Source organism: Denticeps clupeoides, chromosome 3 (genome assembly GCF_900700375.1).
Source record: "Denticeps clupeoides chromosome 3, fDenClu1.1, whole genome shotgun sequence".
NCBI lineage: Eukaryota > Metazoa > Chordata > Actinopteri > Clupeiformes > Denticipitidae > Denticeps > Denticeps clupeoides.
Window position 1 is genome coordinate 31,748,776 of NC_041709.1, and position 12,589 is coordinate 31,761,364.

The 12,589-nt window shown below is 49.7% G+C and overlaps 2 protein-coding genes across 3 annotated transcripts; one reads left to right on the forward strand and one right to left on the reverse strand.

Moving 5' to 3' along the window:
• The first annotated feature begins 2,642 nt into the window (after nt 1-2,642).
• LOC114785793 (protein CYR61-like) lies at nt 2,643-7,525 on the forward strand. The gene is made up of 5 exons (XM_028972406.1): nt 2,643-2,863; nt 3,099-3,312; nt 4,961-5,299; nt 5,435-5,613; nt 6,099-7,525. The coding sequence occupies exons 1-5, from the start codon at nt 2,813-2,815 to the stop codon at nt 6,402-6,404; spliced, it is 1,089 nt and encodes a 362-aa protein (XP_028828239.1). The 5' UTR covers nt 2,643-2,812; the 3' UTR covers nt 6,405-7,525.
• A 939-nt stretch (nt 7,526-8,464) lies between these two features.
• On the reverse strand, nt 8,465-12,397 carry LOC114785761 (ATP-dependent RNA helicase DDX39A). 2 transcript variants are annotated; one of them, XM_028972334.1, is made up of 10 exons: nt 12,296-12,397; nt 11,471-11,679; nt 11,266-11,393; nt 10,221-10,497; nt 9,994-10,112; nt 9,778-9,909; nt 9,501-9,610; nt 9,232-9,376; nt 8,874-9,021; nt 8,465-8,777 (listed from the first exon to the last, which is right to left on the reverse strand). In XM_028972334.1, exons 2-10 carry the CDS (start codon nt 11,676-11,678, stop codon nt 8,761-8,763), a joined length of 1,284 nt encoding a protein of 427 aa, XP_028828167.1. In that variant the 5' UTR covers nt 11,679; nt 12,296-12,397; the 3' UTR covers nt 8,465-8,760. The 2 variants fall into 2 exon arrangements, with proteins under 2 accessions (XP_028828167.1, XP_028828168.1); XM_028972335.1 differs by having other exon boundaries at nt 11,471-11,682; nt 12,296-12,369.
• Nucleotides 12,398-12,589: the final 192 nt, after the last annotated feature.

Here is a 12,589-nt window from a genome sequence, read left to right on the forward strand (position 1 = left end):
GCTGTAAATGTAAATGTACACCGTATATCAACCAGGAACGGGCGTCAGCATTAATACGACAAGGTTGGACAAATAACTTCATCACAGCAGTGTGGCGGCGCTGTGTTCGCCTGGTCCATGGCTGGAGGACGGAGATGCAGGGACGGAGCGGCGCAGAGGGGCAGGTGCATCACTAATGGCTTTTTAAAAAGGTTACGCCATGTTCCCCCTCCTGAAGCACAGAGCTCTGGCTGTGCTCGAAATGCAATTTCCGCTACAGATAATACTGTCGCCAGAGGACGCCGCCAGGGCACCAGGTTCATCCTTTGTGTGTGTGTGTGTGTGTGTGTGTATGTATGTTTTATGTTTAAAGTCTGTTTTCAAGAAATATGGGGTCCTCTCTCCCTTTTTGGTTCCGTTCACCAACAGATAACCAACCAGAAAGAGACACTGAGAGAACAGAGAGAGAATTAAAGTGAAGCATCACTGATGATAGAGAAACAGCCTGTAATGGTTAAAGAAGTGGACCGAAAAATTCCCGTCCCGCCAAGGTGCCACTGAAGTCCCCACACGCTGCTCCCCGGGCACCTGTCATGGCTGCCCACTGCTCACCAAGGTGGAAGTTGAATGCAGAAGACACGTCCACTCACGTCCCCGGCCTCCACTCTCAACTCACTATTGTGTGTCGCTTAGAATTTGGTAAAATGAAGGACCACAGATTTTCAGGTTACCCTAAATACAAATATACGGTATATGACATCAATCCAGCCCTTATTAGCTCAGGTGAAAGACATTTTTTTAAAGGGAATGATACAGTAGCATATAGTGAACGTATACACAAAAATTACATACATAAAATTATATTACAGTTATTTTATTTTTTTATGGATTCATTTTATTATTTATTTATTTTGGTCATTACATTTATGGCACTTGGCAGATGCCATTATCCTGAGCGACTTACATTATGCATCCTTGGTGAATCAGCCAGTCTTGTCAACAAGGTACACCAAAACATATCTCCTTTTAATTTACAGCAGTAATATGTTTCTGTTTTGTATTATAGCGTTAGAGAAAACCTTTTTCAGAAGGTATTTATCATTCTGGCATTTATCAGAGCGACGTACATTCAGCAGTGACAGGGACCGTCCCCCCCAGGACTGCTCAGAAAGCTGTGGTCATCTAGCACGTTTACGTCCTCACTTCAGAACGACAAAGTCTCTCTGGATCAATGAAACTGGAAGAAAAACGTCATTCAGAGGAAACCTGCGCGACCTCACACCCTACCAGCAGGTGGCGCACTGTCCTCAGACTGCGCACCCGAGCCCCTCTAGGCCGCATGCAGGAAATGAGGAGGATTTTTGGAATGTTTGTGGGGTCTTGATGGGGGAACAAGGGTTTCCAGGGAGGTGACAGATCCAGGTTCCAGCGCCACTGCCCTGTCACTTTCACACCAGGGTGGCGCATGTGTGTGTGTGCGTGTGCGTGCGTGTGTGTTCCTGGCCCTACAATCCCCCACAGCCGCACCCAGGTCTCCGTCTCTGCAGACCAGCCGCCTCAGCGCGGGAAATCAATACGGGAGTTCCTGTTCTCGGATAAAAATAACTTGTGGAGTACCGACGCTCTCCCCCTCCGCCTGTGTTTTTCCTCTCCTTGGACCCCTACTCTCCTCTGTCCCTTCCTCACAGGTCTCACACTCTCCTCCTTTTCTTCTTTCCTGCACCCGTACCATCGCCAGACGCAGTGGTGGCCTAGCGGTTAAGGAAGCTGCCCCGTAATCAGAAGGTTGCCGGTTCGAATCCCGATCCGCTGAGGTGCCACTGAGCAAAGCACCGTCCCCACACACTGCTCCCCGGGCGCCTGTCATGGCTACCTGCTGCTCACCAAGGGTGATGGGTTAAATGCAGAGGACAAATTTCACTGTGTGCACCGTGTGCTGTGCTGCTGTGACAATCACTACACTTTTATTTTTTTATTTATTTATTGCCGTTCCATTCGTGTTGTAGCACCTTCGCCCCCACAGAGCTTGGCGTCCAAGCCTGGTCCATCGGAACAAGAATTCTTTTTTTTTTTTAATCCTTCAGTAAACTGTTTGCATAAGTGTACACACCCTTTAACAATATTCCATTGAAGCATCACATTTGAAATGGTCTCTCTTTTGTTTCGTTTGTTTTATTTCCACCATAATTATGTTATGTGGATGGAGAATTAGTGTGCGATTAGGACTGATGTTGCTTTAATGGTTTAAGATTAAAAACGTCACTGTATCCAGGGCCTAATATTTTGGAACAACGGTGTGTGTGTGTGGCACCACACCACGTGCGTTGGCACCATTGGAGGCGGAGCGTGGAAATATCCCGCCGAGCGTATTTATGTAGGTGTTCGCAGGGCCGCGACATGAAAGCGCGGAACCCCAAAAAGAACAAACGGTACAGTGCGGGCCTCCGCGGAATGCCGGGTAATTCGGCGGCTTTTATGAATGACGGCATTCATCCCCGAGCCGCAGCCTAAACCCCGCCCCTTCGGAATGCCCCGGCGCCGCGCCCGGCCGCTAATTGGCTGCACACATGGCGGTGGGCGGGGCGCCGGCGGGGCGCACGAGGTCGGTATAAATGTCAGCTGCAGCGTCTGCAAGGTGGACAGACGCGGCCGCGCCAGCTCGACGAACGTGCTTTTATTTTTTTTTTATTTAGTTTTATTATTGTTCTTTTTCCTCTTTTATTGTTATTTACACGCGTTAGGTTGCTTTTCGGCGTGACTGACATTCGTATGCGGTTCTACCTTGGACTATTCCACCCTTTTCACAAAAAAAGGATTTTAAAGTAAAGTAGCCATGAATACTTTGTTATACCTGGCCTGTTTGACAACGACATGTGTGTGCTTGGTGAGTTTTTTTTTTTTTACTAAATTGTTCCTTGCTGCATGCTTCACAGAAGAGAGAATTTAACTGAGCTTAGAGGGACCGACGTGTCTGTCTTAAACTGGGACTGAAAGAAATCTGAGACTGTATCTGTCCGAGCTTCGTGCCTTGCATGCACGTGTCTGCTCCGGTGACTTCGACCAGGAGTGGGCAGAAGGTGGGGCACCTCCTCCTGCATAACGGGATTTCGCTCTTCCAGGTTGGCGCCAGGTGCCCGGCCGCGTGCCAGTGCCCAGCGCGGAGGCCCGTGTGCCCGCCGGGGGTGAGCCTGGTGGCCGACGGCTGTGGCTGCTGCAAGGTGTGCGCCGCTCAGCTCAACCAGGACTGCAGCCCCGCCCTGCCGTGTGACCGGCACAAGGGCCTGCGGTGCAACTATGGCAACGATGTGGCGAGCACCTGGGGCGTCTGCCGAGGTGAGGGCCATATGTAAAGTGAAGTGATGCACAGCACACGGTGCACACAGTGAAATTTGTCCGCTGCATTTAACCCATCACCCTGAGTGAGCAGTGGGCAGCCATGACAGGCACCTGGGGACGCCTGTCATGTGGGGACGGCGCAGTGTGTGGCACCTTGACGGACCGGGACTCGAACCGGCAACCTTCTGATTACGGGGCCGCTTCCTTAACCGCTAGACCACCACTGCCGCACGTGGCTTTTTACTTTACACCACCCTTGTGGCCCTGGAGAAGGAAGGTCAGGGACGCGGCAGGGAACGTAACGGCGGATTCCCTGGATGCCTCCGAGAATAGAGGTCCCCCCTGTGTCCCTGGGCGTATTGGGTGTCTGGTCCCTGCATTCGCTTCCTTTGGCCTTTCGTTAACCCGTGACCCCGGATGGCGACCTCTTACCTCTGGAGGGTCCGTCCGGGGAGGGTTAGGCTAAGAGCAGGCAGCTGCTGTAACAGAAGGACCCTGGAAAGTTCGCACCACCGGCATACCTGAGATTGCGACGGCGGGCTCGTGTGATGTCCGAAATTCGATCCCGAGGCATCCGAGACGCCCCGAGTTGCGAGGAGCCGTCTGAGCAGCAGTTCAGGTGTTGGCCTGCGTGTCTCGTAAATTTACAAAGAAACAATGGCAAGGTTCAGGACGACTGCACTGTCCCCAAATCTGCTTTTCGTCACCAATTTAACGTCTTCATCTGTCCTCCGTTGAACCCAGGGCACTAGTTCTACCCCGATTTGAATGACTGACATATACGTGTAAGTAGTGCTTCATAAAACACTTTCTGTGCCCGAGACCCCAAGTTTACACCAATTGTTAAATTCTTACAGTTGCTCTCAGAGCAGCGACCTTCTTAGTGACCTTGTCTTTTGTTTTATTGAATTTTATTTAGTAATTTTTTTTTTTTTTTTTTTTCGTAATTTTAAGTTTAAGAGCAGCAAACATACAGGAATGTTACTAAATCTCCATTTAGATATGTGAGAATGTATAAATTGCAATATTAGTCAATTAATGTGGAAAGAATAGAGAATCAGATCAAAGCCTGGTTTGTAACACACTCACGACCAGACCCAATTACTACCATCGTGTCCCTGAGCAAGACACGCAACCCTGAGGGGGGGACCGTCCCCGTCACCACTGACTGGAAGCCGCTCTGAATAAGGGCAATAAATGCTGTAAACGCAACTGTAAATCGAACCAAAAATAGATGAATGAAAATTCAATGAATCGAGGCATCATAACACCAACCTCTAGTTCAATCGTTAAGATGAAACCACTGTTTTGTCCAGCCATGATTGTAAGTCGCTGTGGATAAAGACGTCTGATAAACGGCATGAGCTGAGCAGTGGAGGCCTAGCGGTTAAGGAAGCGCCCCCGTAATCAGAAGGTTGCCGGTTCGAATCCCGATCCGCCAAGGCACTAAGCAAAAAGCACCGTCCCCACACACTGCTCCCCGGGCGCCTGTCATGGCCGCCCACTGCTCACTCAGGGTGATGGTTAAAAGCAGAGGACACATTTGGTTGTGTCACCGTGTGCTGTGCTGCAGTGTATCACAATGACAACCACTTCACTTCTTCATCAGAACGTCCTCAGTTCTGAAGTTGTTCCTTGTCTTTAGCCAAAGTGGAAGGTCGTAGCTGCGAGTACAGCGGCCGGATCTACCAGAACGGCGAGGCCTTCCGCGCCGGCTGTAAGCACCAGTGCACCTGCATCGACGGCGCGGTGGGCTGCGCGCCCCTCTGCACCGCCCGCCTGCCCCTCGCGTCCCCTGAGTGCCCCCACCCACGCCTCGTCAGGGTGCCTGGCCAGTGCTGCTTCAGCGTGGACTGCCACAGGGGGGCACTGCCGCTGCCACCCAGACCCGGACTCTCCCCACACCCCAATAAACTGGACCGTACGCTGGCCAACAACCTGGTGGAGGATCACCAGAAGGGCCGAGGAAGCAAGCGGCTGGAAGGTGAGAAGGAAGCAGCAGCTTCCGTCCGGCACTTTTGATATGGTTTGTTGCAACAGTAGTGAAGGGTCTTATCAATCAATCAATCAATCAGCGAGATGAAGGTCTTTCGTGACGTTTTACGACTTTCTTTCCCAGTGTGGAACCCTCCTCAGAGTAAATGTGTGGTCCAGACCACAGATTGGTCCCAGTGCTCCAGCAGCTGTGGGATGGGTGTGTCTTCCCGCATCACCAATGGCAACGCCCAGTGCAAACTCCAGAAGGAGACCAGGCTCTGCAACGTCCGGCCCTGCACTTCTCTGAAGGTCCCTCCGAAGGTAAAGGAACGTTTATTCATCTCTAATTATACCAATTCTTATGTCAAGGAATATTGTTTAAGCACAACTTAAAAAAATAACAAGCCCTTTCCCGGTTGTGCCTGCAACAAGGACACGGGAACGCTGTCCCTCACAGACCTGTTGATGCCATTTAAATATAACCCTCCCCCGCCCCCCTCCCAGCATTCCTCTCTCTCCCCGGCCTGACTCCCACCCCTTTCCCAGCCGCTCCGGAGTGGGAGCTCAGTCTAATAACTGCGTCTCGCTGCTGTCCAGCCTGTCCAGGCGCCGGTCCGACTCGCGTCCCGTCTGAGCACGCCGTCAGAATACTGCCGTTAGTGTCCCTGAGCCCCCGACGGCTCCCCGACGAGCCAACGTTCGTTAGGATAATGGAGGAATGCAGTGGTGACGTCATGGTGTCTAACTGCGCCTTCCTTTCTCATAAGCGCATTTCTTTATTTGTCCCCGTCCCTGTGTCTCCACAGAAAGGGAGGAAGTGCACTCGCATGCAGAAGTCCCCGGGGCCTGTGCATCTGTCCTACGCCGGCTGCCGCAGCGCCCGCCCCTACCGGCCAAACTACTGCGGCGCGTGTTCGGACGGCCGCTGCTGCACGCCGCAGCGCACCCGGACCCTGGCCACGCCCTTCCTGTGTCCCGTCGGCCGGCGGGTCGAGCGAGCCGTCATGGTCGTCCAGTCGTGCAAGTGCAGCCACGACTGCAGCCACCTGAACGAGGCCCTGCTCCCGCCGCAGCGCTGGCTCTACGGTGACACGCACAAGTTCGCCGACTAGACCGGACGGGCCCGAGGCCAGCCGCTCCGGCCACGCCCTTTTTCAATATTAGTCTTACACCTAGAACATCTACGAGGCGACATTTCTCAAGCGAAGTCCAAGGACGGTTTCCACCACCTGCATTTATCCCTCGACAGAAAACCGGCAGCGGTTTTGGCCAAAGGTTTTAACTGGATGAAGACGAGGACTACGTGACTTCTGGACTTCCCAAACCTGAACCATAAGAGGTCTAAAGGGCTGCAGAACACCAGCGACTGACAAACCTGGACGAGTCCATTGCCAGATTCGACCAGACCGAATGCCCCGTATGCCGAAAACGGCGTAATTATTCCGTTTTTTTTTTTCTTCGTATGCACCATTTAGCACGGCCTGCGTGGTCTCAGACGTACGAAGAGCCGAAGTTCGGAAGCCTGCGTGGCCGGTCGGACTTGGAGATTTATGTGTTGTTGCAGTGAGTATAGATAGTGCCGGTCTCCATTTAGCTCAGATGCCAGATGACTAAACGGAGCCATGCCCTGAGACACGTTGCAGTTGTCCTCCCCCTCTGCTGAATGTCCTCAGTGCTCTTAGTCAAATATCAATATAGCGCGAGCTGTAATGTGCCTAATTTAAACATACTTAGTCAAACCTGCTGGACAAACGACACCCATCTCAAGAAGGTCAGGCTATGTAGCTACAATATGAGATTTTATTCGAACTAAAATGAACTTACGACACATAAGCCTAATATTATCTTATAATAATCCATGGCGTGCCACGCATATGTGTACCTAGTTACAACGTGTGAGGCGACTGCTGTGAATATGTACTCTGGACAGGTTAACGGTGGGGCTTCCCCCGCTTTCTCCGGCCTGTGACGCGTCCACTCCACGGGCTCTGTGTAAAGCTCCTGCTCTCGAGTGACAAGTGGAAAAGGCCCGCTTCCCTCCGAAGCACATTTTTTTCCACGTTTTCCACAAGACAAGACATTTGCCGATGATTTCATTTTGATATTTTTCTTGTACGCTTCTGATACGTGCGCGTGATTTGTACGTGTACTTTGCACTGATGTGGGTCGTTTGGAATGTGTGCCTTTTTTGTATCATTTTGATTGGCAGCTACAAATTAAATTTTTTTTTTTACATTTGTATTTGCGTTCTTGCAAGAAACCATTTGCTTTTTGTGTTTGAATTTAGACAATTTATAAAAACACCATTATGTAGAATTTTCTGTGATTAAAAGATTTTTCATTTTCCTCCCTCCATTTCACCATCTGCACCTTATACATGTTGTACACAACTCATTTACCAAAGTATAATGTATCCTTTTTATTGAGAAGAGTTTGAAAACTACTTTTCTTGCTTCTATTTATGAAAAGTACTGTAATGCTTATGCTCTGAGGTACTGACAGTATTCAGCCTTTTAGGAACTGAATAAACACTCATCCTGAAAACAGAAAGCGATCGTCATTGTGGAAAAACCGCAGCACGATACACGGTGACATTTGCCCTCTAACCATCACCTTAGGTGGGCGCCTGGGGAGAAGTGCGTGGGGACGGTGCCTTGCTCAGCGACACCTTGGCAAGTCAGGACAAAACAAATATAGATATATCGCACCCTTGTGGCCAACGACAGTTTCTCTTCTCTACAGATGTGTAGCCGTAAATAAGTGAAGTACTGCAGCAGTGTTCCTAAATGAGTTCAATTTTAAAAAAGTAACTTCTTTAAAAATATAGTAGCAGAGTGTAACCATTTAAAATAAGGGCAAAATCTGTACATCTCCACCAATCAGGTAAATTGTGGGGTACAAGAAAAATAAATTTGCGCGTTTGTCACAAAAACAAGAGATCAGTTTTGTTCTGCTCACACTTGTGATGAGCCCAGTGATGCAGAGTCTTGATTATGGCCCTGAAGTACAGCATTTTTTTTTTAAAGTGCTAATTTGTGGTTCTAATGTTACTCAATCTGTAAAAAGAACCTTAGCACAGATCTGAATTCTGCTAGTAAATGATAAAAGCATAATGTACAGGAGTAGGTCCCACCTGGACATTCGCATAAGAAAGAGACGCAGTAACAGAACGTTTGGTCACAGATGTTTATATTTAAAAACACAAGCACCACAAGGAACCTCACATTGTATAAAAAGTTTTAATCCTCAAAAGTGATGGGCGTCCACAATTACACAGGATAAAAATAAAAACTCCCGCTGGGGGTACAATAAAATAAAATGCTTTCTTGTTTGAACGTTGACAGGAACAAGGAGTGCAGGAGGAGGAGGGGGAAGAGGAAGAAAAAAAAAAAAAAAAAAAAAAAAAAAAAAAAGTCCAGTCCACAGAAAACAACAGGACATGGCAACATTACATGCCAACGGCACCTTTCATCTGGACTGTTCAACTGGAAAGGAAATAAATAAGATATGCATTAATACGTGCTAAATACACAAAATCTAGATTTTTTTTCTAAATCAAGAGCACTCAAAAAGATGCTTACTGTAGGTGGAGATGTCAATTTCTTCTGGGAGCTCAGCCACGTTGACCTCAAACCGGTCCTGCACATCATTCAGGATCTTGGCGTCCGCCTCGTCGGACACAAACGTGACGGCCAGACCCTTCGTCCCAAACCTGCCAGCGCGTGCCACCTGTCACACACGACAACCAATGAGGACAAGGCAGTAACTGAGTACAGAACAAAAATCACTGAACTGAGGACGCTGCATTTACAGGGGTAAACTTGGGCCAGAACCATGCAGCCCTGGCTTCGCGGACCCGCCCGTCCCAGAAAACCGGGGTTTGACCGAGTCGTAAAACGCCAGTCCACATTCCGTTTTGTTCATTTTGGGGAAACCCACCCTGTGCAGGTAAGTGTCCGAGTCTTCTGGCATGTCATAGTTGAAGACGATGTTGACGCGCTCAATGTCCATCCCCCTGCCAAACAGGTTGGTGGCAACCAAAATTCGGCGCTGGAAGTCTTTAAACTGCTGGTACCGAGAGAGCCTGGAGGGGAGGGAATTACAAAAAAAAAAAAAAAAAATTAAATCGATTGTCACTTCAACAGACACCAGCACATGGAGGGCCTGGGGCCGTGGCACAAATACAAGATTCAAAATGCCGGACCCACCTCTCCTCCTGTGCCATGCCTCTGTGGATGGCAATAGCTGGGAAGTTCTGCTCCACCAACAGTTGCGACAGAGCAACGCACCGCGGAACAGACTTGACGAAGATCACGACCTGCCAGGGACAAACGAAGAGCAGAGCAAATTAATTGGAAGTTCCAACACCTTCCAGGGAAAGAAAGGGAACCTGCACCGTTCCTAAAAGCCCGTTTCCCAATCCAACTCTGCATCCTGACTAGATTTTTCTTTTATGGTACTCGTCAAAAGATAGCCATGCTGTACCTGGTTGAACTCCAGCACGTCCAGGAGGTCGAAGAGCTTGCGGTTCTTCTCGCTGTCCTTCAGCTTACAGTAATACTGCTGCAGGCCATGTAGTGTCAGCTTTGTCTCATCGTCGACAAACACCTCCATGGGCTAAAAAAAAAAAAAAAGACATTTAATAGAAACGTCACGTTTTCTGAAGTGAAACCACATAGCCAACCAGTGCAAAGTACTCACATCCTGCATGAACTTGCGGCACACGGGCCTGATCTCCTTGCTGAGCGTGGCGCTGAACATCATGCACTGTTTCTCATGGGGCGTGAGTCTGAAGATGTCCTGGACGTCACGGCGCATGTCTACAGACAAGAGGAACCAAAAAAAAGCACACGTGGTTCTTCTATAGATCTACCATCGGGTCCCCAGGGGGCCAGTCCCTGTCACCACTGAATGGAACGTGCCCTTACCCAGTGCCTCCAGCATCTTGTCACACTCGTCCAGGACAAAATGCTTGACGTTCTTGAGGCTGAGAGTCTTGTTGCGGATGAGGGCCAGGATTCTGCCAGGCGTGCCCACCACAATGTGAGGGCAGTTCTTTTTCAACACCTCCTCGTCGTTCTTGATGGCCAGGCCACCGAAAAAGACGGACACCTTGACCGTGGGCATGTACTTGCAGAAGCGCTCGTACTCCTTGCTGATCTGGAAGGCCAGTTCACGCGTGTGGCACATCACCAACACCGATACCTGCAAACATCAGGGCTCCATCAGACAAGGTTCAGACATTTTTCGTAAAGAATGAGGCAAACAATCATGATCTATGTACTTCAATATAAATTCATACAAGGCTGTGCAATAGAGCATCATTTTTATTGCTATATAAAAAACCCACCCTAAACTATATAAATTTATTTGTGAATTTTACATTTTTTATTATTTTTTTTAAGGGTAACGTGTCTAGCTTCAAGATTTGAATTTGGGGGGCAAAAAAAAAAAAAAAAAAAAAAAAAAAAAAAAAAACCCACAATGACTTTGCACAGGGCACCAGACCAGCTAGGACACCCCCGGTGTCAGTGCCCAAATCAGAATTACTTGCCTGTGCGTGCGTACTCTGTAAGCCACCACGTCACGGCCCAAACGGCTACGGGAGGAGCAGAGCCGGTCGGAAAGGTGGTAAACCCGGAAGAGCGCAGCGACTGGATTACTAGTCATTTCAGGACTTTCTTGAAAGTCAAATTTAAGACTAAAGGATCCGCAGAAACCCTGCAGTGCGTTCACGCCCAAAATTAATGACTCATACTGCGAATAGGTGTGGTTCCACACAGGTGATGCGACGGTCATGAGGACCTGATATAAATCAATTTACATCGTAAATAGACCTACATTTACGTCAGATTTGGACTCTGAAAGGCCTTGGGAGAAAAAGAAAAAATCTTTCCAAACTCCATGAGACTTTTCCGGGTTTTTAATGACCTGGAGCCCCAGACTGACTGAACAGTAACACGAGAACCTCACCTGCCCATCAACAGGCTCGATCTGCTGCAGGGTGGCAAGAACAAACACCGCCGTCTTGCCCATGCCGGACTTCGCCTGGCACAGAATGTCCATGCCAAGGATGGCCTGGGGGATGCACTCGTGCTGGACTGCAACACAGACAGACACGGTCAGCAACAGCCGCGCGGACATCTGTCCACCGGTCATCCTCCATGCTCGGGGCTACCTTCAGACGGATGTTCGAAGCCGCAGTCGACGATGGCACGGAGGAGCTCTGGCTTGAGCAGGAAGTCGCGGAAGCCGGAGCTGTGGATAGAGACGTAGGAGCCCTTCACCTCCTTCTTCCCGGCCGGGGCTGCGCTCTCCGGGGGCGCCTGCGGTTCGTCGTCGTCCTCGTAGTCCAGCAGCTCGTTGTCGACGTCGTTCTCGGCCATTCTGCTGAAGAACGGCGCAACGTTACCAAGACCGTCGTCTCGCCCGTATGCTGCCACGATTCGAACCTGGGCCAGAAACCCGAATAACTCGCCCGGCTTGAATTTACAAAAGATTACAAAAAAATTAAATAAAATTTTATAAAAAAAAAAGGACAGAAACCAAATAGAATTTCAATTCTATTCCACCAGGACGGGTTACTTTATGCTACACAGGGCCTCGGCGGGGCGAATAAGCCCCCGTTCGGAAAACTAGGCCGTGATACGGAACAATGGAGCCCCGGCGGCAGCCCATTCAAACTCGGACCGGCCGAGGAGCAAGGCCCGTCCGCGGCCGCGGTTTCGCTCGGGTCGAGGCAGCAGACTGTCGAGAGTCGGTACCGGTTTAAATAAAAAAAGGCAACTTTAAAAAGTGAAAACCACGATGCCAGAGGCCGCAGCGACGCGCACCGCTAACGCACGGTTAGCATCGGCTAATGCTAAACAGCGCGGGGTGAAAAGCGGTCGGAAACCTCGCATTTTATTTCGCAGACAAACGTAAAATAATTCAAACGCACGTATAACTAATAACAAAAAAAATTCATGAAACAAACCAAACTCGAGCGAGAACCCGATCGTACCTTTTTCAGCGGTGTTTTCCTTGGGCTCCGACTATCACTGCTGCCGCTCACATGCGCAGGCCTCAAGTTTATACCGCCTTCCGGAAGTGACGTCCGAGAACGCCCCCCTCTCCGATTGGCCGAAGTCGGAGTCGTTCGTGGACCCGGGCGGCCGACTCTGCGTCCGATTGGCTGCTTTGAACGTCCGTTTGCCGTTTGGCGCCTTTAGCGCGTGGATATAGGGGGTGGGTTTTTGCGCGGAACGCGGAACGCGCAGCGTTTGTTGAATGAATTCGGTTACCCTTATCAATTAAT